General features: G+C 44.3%; 2 protein-coding genes across 2 annotated transcripts in view; one reads left to right on the plus strand and one right to left on the minus strand.

The window, feature by feature from the left end:
- Positions 1 to 1,038: 1,038 nt before the first annotated feature.
- Positions 1,039 to 7,627, minus strand: cpdp (CPD photolyase). Its single transcript, XM_008285666.1, has 10 exons — positions 7,463 to 7,627; positions 6,776 to 7,125; positions 6,541 to 6,689; positions 5,199 to 5,381; positions 4,802 to 4,960; positions 4,023 to 4,221; positions 2,453 to 2,605; positions 1,938 to 2,059; positions 1,701 to 1,860; positions 1,039 to 1,613 (listed from the first exon to the last, which is right to left on the minus strand). The coding sequence occupies exons 1-10, from the start codon at positions 7,483 to 7,485 to the stop codon at positions 1,465 to 1,467; spliced, it is 1,647 nt and encodes a 548-aa protein (XP_008283888.1). The 5' UTR covers positions 7,486 to 7,627; the 3' UTR covers positions 1,039 to 1,464.
- Positions 7,628 to 7,726: 99 nt separating this feature from the next.
- The window catches only part of LOC103360094 (UAP56-interacting factor), a 7,510-nt gene continuing 6,547 nt past the window's right edge, over positions 7,727 to 8,689 (plus strand). The window contains exons 1-3 of the mRNA XM_008285786.1: positions 7,727 to 7,920; positions 8,078 to 8,206; positions 8,295 to 8,458. Coding sequence (XP_008284008.1) covers positions 7,848 to 7,920; positions 8,078 to 8,206; positions 8,295 to 8,458 — 366 coding nt within the window. The 5' untranslated portion in view covers positions 7,727 to 7,847. The remainder of the gene's footprint in view (positions 7,921 to 8,077; positions 8,207 to 8,294; positions 8,459 to 8,689) is intronic.

An 8,689-nucleotide genomic window follows, 5' to 3' on the forward strand; every position in this document is an offset into this window, starting at 1 on the left:
ATCGTTCTCTTTATCCCACTTCTGCCTGTTTTATAGCAACTCCCTCACATGTTTCTGTGAGCTGTCCAACGTGTCTCCTGATGCTCAGCATGCTCTCGTTTACTCTCTGATCTGGAACCCTCAAGTTGTCTCTGATATTACACGGAATTTTTGTCTGCCGCATTTTTCAGAATACATTTCTAATCTGCTGAAATGGTTTACATCAGTGTTTATATCCGCCAGGAGAATAACTCACATTTCAAATCACAGCATTTGTTCTTGATACGACTCAGGGCCCTGCTGCCTTTCATCCAAACGTCTTATCGGGAAATGATTTACTCTTCATCCACAGCAGTTTGCAAAAGCAAATATCAAGTATGACAGAAACTCAGAACTGTGGGGACCATAAAGCAGTAAATTACAGACTAATACACCGCACTGTAGCGTTCTCATTCCCTATAACTATATACTAGCTGTTTCAACTAATTAGCAGCAGAAAGCACAATCCAGAGAGATGGATCTGTTTCCCCTGGAATGGACCAAGACAACAAAAGCACAGATGAGGTTTCCTTTTGTAATTTGCGAATTGGAGTTAAGCGCGTTATTACCTATAGGGATTGTTTTTATCCACTACTGAGGGTGCAGTTAATTAGGTTGGACAGCAGCGGGCTTTGTTTCTGTTTAATTACATCTGAGCTTAATTTATTTGGGATTGTGATGAACCCCGGCCCCGTCAGCACATAATACTGGGTATAATTTCTTTTTTTTTTGTTTATTTGGATTAATGAACATGTGAGTTTCTCTAATTTGGATAATTTTTTTCTGACAGTTTGTGCCGAACGAGTTGATCCGTGAGCTGATGGGATTGTGCTGAGAGGCTCTCATTAAACACAGCAAACGACACCTACAGCCTTAAAACTGCGGCTACGCTTGATTTGATTCAAATGCAATCAAGTCCTGCTTACTTGGGGAGTGTGACTTTGTGAGAAGAACAGTTCAGTCTGCTGTTTGTCAGGTCTTGTGAATACGTTACAGTCGGAGAAACTGACATGAAAACAGTTTTTACCTTTGTTTTGATATGACTTTAATTGTATAAAAGGGCAGAAACAGCATGTTGTGAGTCAGTCGTTGAACCGTAACCACATCTGCTGTGAAAAATGAACCATCGTAGTCGGAACTAATATAAAAAGCATCACAAAAACAAAGTAAAAAGCCCTTTTTTCATGCTAATAAAGAAACGGAATCAAACAGGAAACAAGAGCTCCCTGCAAATGACCCCAAACAGCTTACAGTTCAGTACCAACATGTTAATATTCAGTAAAAGCAGCAACCAAAGCAATAATAATAAAGCGCAGGGTTCTGGACAAAACAAACAGCGAGGAACAAAGAAGAGAAAAAAACATCGATTGCTACAGAGAATGTAAAATAAAAAAAGAAGAGCTCCCTGAGGCAAAGGTGTAGGAGATGCAGACGGCGTGTTACGCTTCAGAGGTTTTTTGGACAGTACTTTTTCTCAAACTGGGCTACGTTAAACTTCCGAAGGCAGCCTTTGTAGTTCATGTAGCGGATTTTTCCGAAAATAGGCCTCTCTCCCCATCCCCGGTCGTGGATGCCGCAAATAGACCACATGCAACCTGCGGGGCGGAAAACACAGCAGGGAGGGTTTGAATACGAGAACAACTGATTAAACAAGTGACGCGTCTGATGAAATAATTAGTTACCGACGAAGCCGTTGGGGTCCTGGCCGTCCAGCTCGTAGCGGTCATTGAGGTACAGAGCGATGGAGAGCGCCTCCACTGGTGAAGAAGTCCACTCCAGAATCTTCTTGGCCCAGTACATCCTCAGGAAACCATGCATCTTCCCCTCACTGACCATCTGGTACTAACAGAGCGACGGATTGGTTATTAAACATGCTCGAATCGCTCACGGCAAGCTCTAATTCAGACTGAACGTTGTACCTGAGCTGCGTTCCACAGCTTGTCGTGAGTTTTTGCTTTCTCCAGCTGCTCCTTTGTGTACAGGTAGGGCCTCTTGTCTTTGGCGTGGTCTTTCAAGGTCTTGCGAGCCCACTCGTACGCACCTGAGAACCACATACAGCAGTGTTTTAGGAACTCTGGAGCTGAATCTTTTTTCTGTTCAGTTTCTATTCATTTAAAGATTACTTAAGCCATTTTCAGCCTGTGCTTGACAGTGGCAGTGAACAGAGACAGAAAATGGGAAAAAAACGAGCTGGAAAGCGACTCGCGGCAAATGGAAACAAGCAGCAGGGAATCGGGGGACTCGCTGCTCGAAGGCATAAGCACCCATGTGGCATTCCCTCCAACCGCCCGCCCATCAGGTCGCCCAAGTTTCTATTAATTTAGACAAATTAATTCAGCCAGTGAGCAGGTGACTCATCCGAACGATGCCACTAATGGGACACTTGTGGCTCCGGAGTGAACGGGATGCAGCTTTTAATGAGATCTCCACTGACCCTCCACACTGTCGTATTTCTCGTTGTAGAAGCAGAAGTTGTCCGTCAGCTCCCTTCGCACCACCAGCTCCTCGATGAACGAGGCGACAGACACACCTGCCGTCCTCCCGCTGCGCTGAACCTGCAGAGCCACGCGCTGGGCTGAAATGTGGCCTGATGGGAGGAAAAAAGAAAAAACGTGATTGAACAGGAGAAGAAACAGGCAGATAAAGATTGCGAGGAAGCGTAGTAGGAGCATTCAGGGATCTGGTCTATCACGCAAATGGTGACGTTAAACGTAGGCTTTGTGGATGTCAGGGGAAGCTTGATCTTTTCATAAAACCAGAGTGTCTAGAGTAATGAATGGCAGTGTGGTACAAGGGATAGTTTGGTTTCTTTGAAGTCAGGTCTGTAGTCGGTGTAATACCCACAGCAGATTACAGCTGGCTTCCCCCCAGTTTGAAGGCTGCTGGCAGGGAAGCCAAGCGATGTGCTGCTGTGAACGGCAACAAACCATACTGTAGCTGCCTGACAAAGAGGTCCATCCAAAAATACTGTCAGGTCAGTGCCATATTCTGAATATTCTCACTGCTAAACAGATATGTGCCATGTTGGTCATAGATCCAGTGGTGTCACCTTATGTGTAGGAATACGTACGTTCTGTGGTTAAGAAAATGTAGTGCTGCAGGAAAGTGTTGTCTGACAGCGAGGAAGAGCAGCGACGATATTTTAAGTACACAGACCTTTGTTTTTTGGTGGATAGATCAGTTTTGCTGCTAACCCCATCACCCAAACCACAATCTACTCTACGTAACACCCTGACTATGGATAGAAAGCTTATAAAATTTAATTTGTAAGAAACTATCCCTTTAATGATGGTGGCAGCACAAGCACACAAGACATCTCTGTTTTTAAACATAGAATGTACAGTAGATTGTGTAACAGATTTTTGTTTTGACAGGAAGAACAACTTCTGTTCTGGTGTAAGAATCCAGTTTCAACTTTTGAGTGAAAAGTTCAGCAACAACACTGGAGTCGAATTAATGTCAGAATGTTTTCAAAGGGTGGTATCGTCAGCATAGATACAGACACGATGATGTTTAGTCGGGAAATAAATGTCATTTTATCTATGAAGTAAACAGCAGAGGTTTTAATACTGATCCTTGTGGAACACCATTAGCATCCATCCATTATCTATACAACGCTTAATCCTCAGTAGGGTCGCAGGGGGGGCTGGAGCCTATCCCTTCACCATTTGGGTGTGATATAAAACAAACGGTCTGAACTGATCAACAGCATCAGAAGTCTTGCCGAGATCTGCAAAGAGCGTCCAGTGATTCTTTCTATTGAGTAGAAAGCAGCCATTATTGCAGGATGACTAAAGCCTGACTGTCGGCGCTCAAGGATATCATTTAATGATGTCTTTTCCTCGAGCAGTAGTTCAGCAGCGATTCAAGGACTTCAGACGCACAGAAAAGCTCAGATATAGGTTGAAAGTTATGAGAAAAGAGAGCATATATAAGAGCTAATACATCAAATGTTTTAATGGAAAACGTGTATTATCTTCACGCCTTTTCATGGCAGTACTGACCGAAGCGGATCCATGGCGAGAGCTGGCTGAGGGCGGGAGCGTTTGGGTCGTTGCGCTGTGTGTCGAACAGTTTAAGGCGTACATCGATGAAGGACTCCAACATGGCCATCCCTGCTTTGGTGCCGGGCTTTGCCCACTCGGTCTCTCCCACTGTTCTGTCGACCGACAGGGAGGCGAGAGTTTTGTCCCAGTCAACTGGCTGTGAGGTGAAGAAGAGAGAGAAGAAGAAAAACTCAGCAGAGGTCACAGCTGACAGCAATGAGCTGAAATATACGCTGTGGCGTTACAGAGGCAACTTCAAAAGCAGCCAAGAAAGTTCGGAGCCTTTCACCTCGCTCACAATATCAAGAGGCTCCAACCAGTGAGCGGCATATCAATCACAAGTCTGCAGCAAAAGCACACACCCCTGCAGCTTTAATAACCGGGGAAGGGAAAGAAATGTTCAACTTTTGGACAGTCAAAAAAAAAAATCTAGTGTCTATATTCACTCATCAATAAATAATGCGCAGAGAAAAAGAGACAGCTGAAGGTTAAAAGTAAGCACTTTTTTTGCAGCAGTCTAACTTCCAAACTCCCGATCAATGAGCTCACTAACGGCTTACTTTCCTTTGAATTGATTTTAGAAAACACCTCCAAAGCAATGAATATTTTAAGGCGAAAACGCATAACTTAACCGATCCAAAAGTCCTTGAACTTAGAAGAAAAAAACATAAATAAACGACTTCCTCTCTACTCCTTACATCCATGTTTATTCATTTCACGGTTACTGCGGCACTCACTTTGGCGGTTCTCGTAGCAGTGTGGGGGTGTTTCTCCACCAGGGGAAAATCAGTGAGGAAGTCTGACAAAACCTTGGTAATTTTCCCCCTGATGGTTCTGGCGGCGTACTCGAGTTTAGGTGATGCTTCCCAGCAGGGAACAATATTATGAGCATCAACCTATAAAAGGAAAACAAGAGATAATGGAGAAAAACTGACGGCAGAAACAAAGGCAATAACCATAAAATGTGAATGAGGTCAATAACATTGGGTTTCATGTGTGTTTGTTGGTGAATCAGTGTGATGAAGGCAAACAAAATGGTCTGTGGAAGGCAAAAATATTTAATAGAAAACAACCAGAGCATAGAGCATCTTGTCAACACATCCCTGGTAGTGAGAGTTATGTTTTTTTTTTAACCTGTATGAGGGGAATTTCCTTTGAAAGTCCCTTCTTGACGTCTTTCAGCCACTGTATCGGCTCTCTGAGGGGAGAGAAGTCCGTCACGACTGCACCGAAGCTTCGGTCAGACACGAACCCGGGCAGAACCTCCCCTGGTGCACCGTGAAGCAAGTGGAACTGGATGTTTAGGTGTTTGCATTCCTGTTTTGGTAGAAGCAGAAGAGCAAAGTTAGGGTGCACAAACTTGATCACGCATCATTTACATTTAACTTCAAATAATCCTTCATCATCACCTTGAATATTATCAATAAATATTCCTTTACTCAACAACGAAACAAGTAAAGTGACTATTTTATTGATTTGTTTATTATTAATTGCTCATTTATGCTGATTATTTAACTTTAAAACATCATACAATCGCAGTTTCCCACAGTCCAGGAGTTTATTTTCAAATTGCAGCTATTCAACAAACAGCAAAATTATTTCATTTTAAATAATAAAAGAAAACAAGGGCTGCAAATGTGCACGTTTATGACCAATACTCACTTCTCGGTTGTCTTTTTATTATTAGTTTAGGAAAATTGCAATTGACTCATCTGCTGTCAGTCATTTCCGAGTTTGAATGGAGCAAATAAAATATCAAAAACACCACGTTTCCATCTAAACATTATGCACTCCAGCAGAAAACGGTGTTCACTCTGGGGCTGTCAGGGTTTTAGATTTTCACTACATTATCGTGGGCAAATAAATTCACGATAACGACATTTTTGCATTTAAGAATTTAAAAAAAAAAAAGCTATCTGTGAAATTCATTCTTGTGTTTTTGTCTCTTTTGATAAATTAACTCAGAATATAAGCGTATAGAAGAGTAAAGAGAGACTGTAATCATAACTTCATTGCATGTTGTTTCTATCAGCCAGATAAATCATGTGTGTTACCAGTATATCAATATTTCATTTTTAAAATGCTGACCAACAGAAAGCAGTGAACGCATGTAGAGCCTGCATGCATAGGCAAAGATTTAATGGGGGACACAAGGGATTCTTCTGCCTCGGTATTCAGAACATGCGCATTTGCTTCTTCCCACTTTGTTTAAAAAAAAACAAACCCTGAACTCATTGTGCCTGAATTTTTACTTTGCATGGAGACATTTCCAACATAAATCAGTGCAAAAGACACAAATTGGTGCACAGAAATTCATGCAGGAAATTAAGTGTTTGATGCTCAAACTTTTCACATTTAGGACACCTAGAACCCTGCCTCCTCAAATGTTCAGTCTACACAGCGCACGCCTGCAAATGTAGGTGCTAATACTTGATCATTTGAATTTGAATGAATGCACTATAATGTATGTTTATACCTTTGCTACTTCTTCCAGCCCCTTCAGCATGAAGTTGTAGTGTCTCAGAGTGGACAACTGTGACTCGGGCACTACCAGACAGTAGCACACATGCAGGGGGAGGTTCTCCTTCATTGCGAGCCGCTGGGCCCGGATCAGCGCCCAGTTATCTAAATCACAGAAGCACAACGTTTCATCAGCACAGACACAGAGAACACCTGGAACTGCTTTAGTGATGGTCGAGATCTGTGTCTACCTTGCACTCTGTTGTCTCTCAACATCCAGTAGAGGACTCCCTCTGAGCCCTGCTTGATCTTCTCTACGCCAGATATGAAACGCAGGCGCTTTTTGTTGAACTTCATGTCGTTTTTCTCCGACCTCTGCTGCTGCACGAGGCTCTGCAGCCAGCCGGCATCCTTCTTCTTCTCCTCCTTCGCTGGAGCCAGCTTGGGCTGCTTGGCACTGGGCTCCTTACCGGCTGCTGCAGATGTAGCCTTGCGTTTCTTGTCTGACATGGTGGCTTCACTGGTCAGTGAGTCGGTGGAGAAAACTACAGGGCTGGGCCTCTGGTTGGGCTGAATGAGATGCTTCAAGAGTCGAGAGGAGCTGCAGGGAAGCACAGTTTTAGTTTAGTTTAGTTTATTAAGATCCCCATTAGCTGCAGCAAAGCCACAGCTGTTCTTCCTGGGGTCCAACAGGAAACAAGAAAACAGAAAATATTGTAAAAACAAAGCAAAACAAAAGCTAAGTGATCTTCACACTTCCTCACATTTTGATACATACAGTGAAACTTAAATTAACATAGCAGCAAACATGGAAAACTGCAAATACAAGACAAACTTGTTAAGAAATAAAACACAAAGCAAGCCACTAACACGACGACACTAGTGAACCCCTCATTCAAGCAAAGGTCGCCCGGGGTGATGTTTGTTTCAGCACATACCTCCTCCAGACGCAGAGCAGCATACGCGGTGCAAAGCTTCCGAGTAAAAGGTCGAATTATGACAAATGCGAAGATAAACCGAGATAAACGACAGACCGAAGCAGCGGCAGCAGTCTAGTCAAAGAACCGCGAACGCTATTTCCCTTTACACAACCAGTTACATGAGCACGCCGGTGTGCAGGTTTTGTAACATTGTTTTCATCCAATTCAACTACACTTCCCAGAATGCACGTCCTTTGCGGCGCATGCGCGGTGCCGTTTACGTTTGGAGGAGGTTCAGGTTCTGTTGTAGCGTAGCCTCGACAGTGACGAACAGCTAGCACGGCTGCTAACTACTATTACGTTTTCCATTTGCACTCGGGATTTGCTCGTCGTGGTTTTAACTATGAACAAAGGCGACTTCCCGGCAGGTCGGGGGAAGAGGCCGGCGGTCCCGGATAAAGTCGACATGTCCTTGGGTAAGCTGCTCGGTAGCTGTTACTAAAATAGAGCACTAGCTAATGTTAGCTGCTCTCTGGTGGGAGGCTGTCAGTGGCTAGCCGAGCTGGATAAATAGCTCCCGTTTGAGCCCCCAGGCGCCCTCATTGATCATTTCTCATGTGATAACCTCAACAGATGACATTATTCGGTTGAACAAAAGAGAGCAACAGTTAAAGAGGAGACAGGCCAACGTGAACCGCCGACCAGTCAAGAAGAAAGGCCGTTTAACCCAAGGAAAGGCGGTTCCGGGACCAGTCCAGAGAGGTGTGTGCTGCTGTTTACTTTATTAGTAAGCTCTGTCTGTCGAAGCAGCTCTGCATGAGTGTAATGTCGCTAAAATTATACTCACCAGGAGGCGGCCTACCCAGAGGAGGAGCACCTAAATTAAGGAACAGAAGGGTCCCACCCCTACCGGGGCGACGACGGGGTCAGGGGGTCATCACGGGCCTGGCAGCGAGGAGGCCGGCTGCCCTGATCAAACGAACCGGCACAATCAACAGAGCAGCAGTCACCCAGGTAACGGAGAAGGAGCTGCAATCACAGCACTGATATGAGCCTCTGAAACTGGCCTGAGACCCTGATTTGCAACACCTGCAGGTGGATTTGTTGTGTAAGTGCATTAAAAAAAAAAAAAACATCCATCCATCATCTCTACACCGCTTAATCCTCACTAGGGTGGTGGGGGGCTGGAGTCTATCCCAGCTGACTCAGGGTGAAGGCAGGTTCACCTGGACAGGTAACCAGTCT

Source organism: Stegastes partitus, unplaced genomic scaffold, assembly GCF_000690725.1.
Source record: "Stegastes partitus isolate 25-593 unplaced genomic scaffold, Stegastes_partitus-1.0.2 Scaffold0, whole genome shotgun sequence".
In the NCBI taxonomy this organism is placed as follows: domain Eukaryota; kingdom Metazoa; phylum Chordata; class Actinopteri; family Pomacentridae; genus Stegastes; species Stegastes partitus.

What these genes read in the sequence shown, in the direction of transcription:
- cpdp (XM_008285666.1), bottom strand. Translation starts at nt 7,485, where the DNA reads ATGCTGCTCTGCGTCTGGAGGAG. An exon ending in CTGCTACGAGAACCGCCAAA is followed by an intron (nt 4,222 to 4,801) that starts GTGAGTGCCGCA and finishes TTCACCTCACAG; the next exon opens with CCAGTTGACTGGGACAAAAC. An exon ending in AGCTGTGGAACGCAGCTCAG is followed by an intron (nt 1,861 to 1,937) that starts GTACAACGTTCA and finishes TCGCTCTGTTAG; the next exon opens with TACCAGATGGTCAGTGAGGG.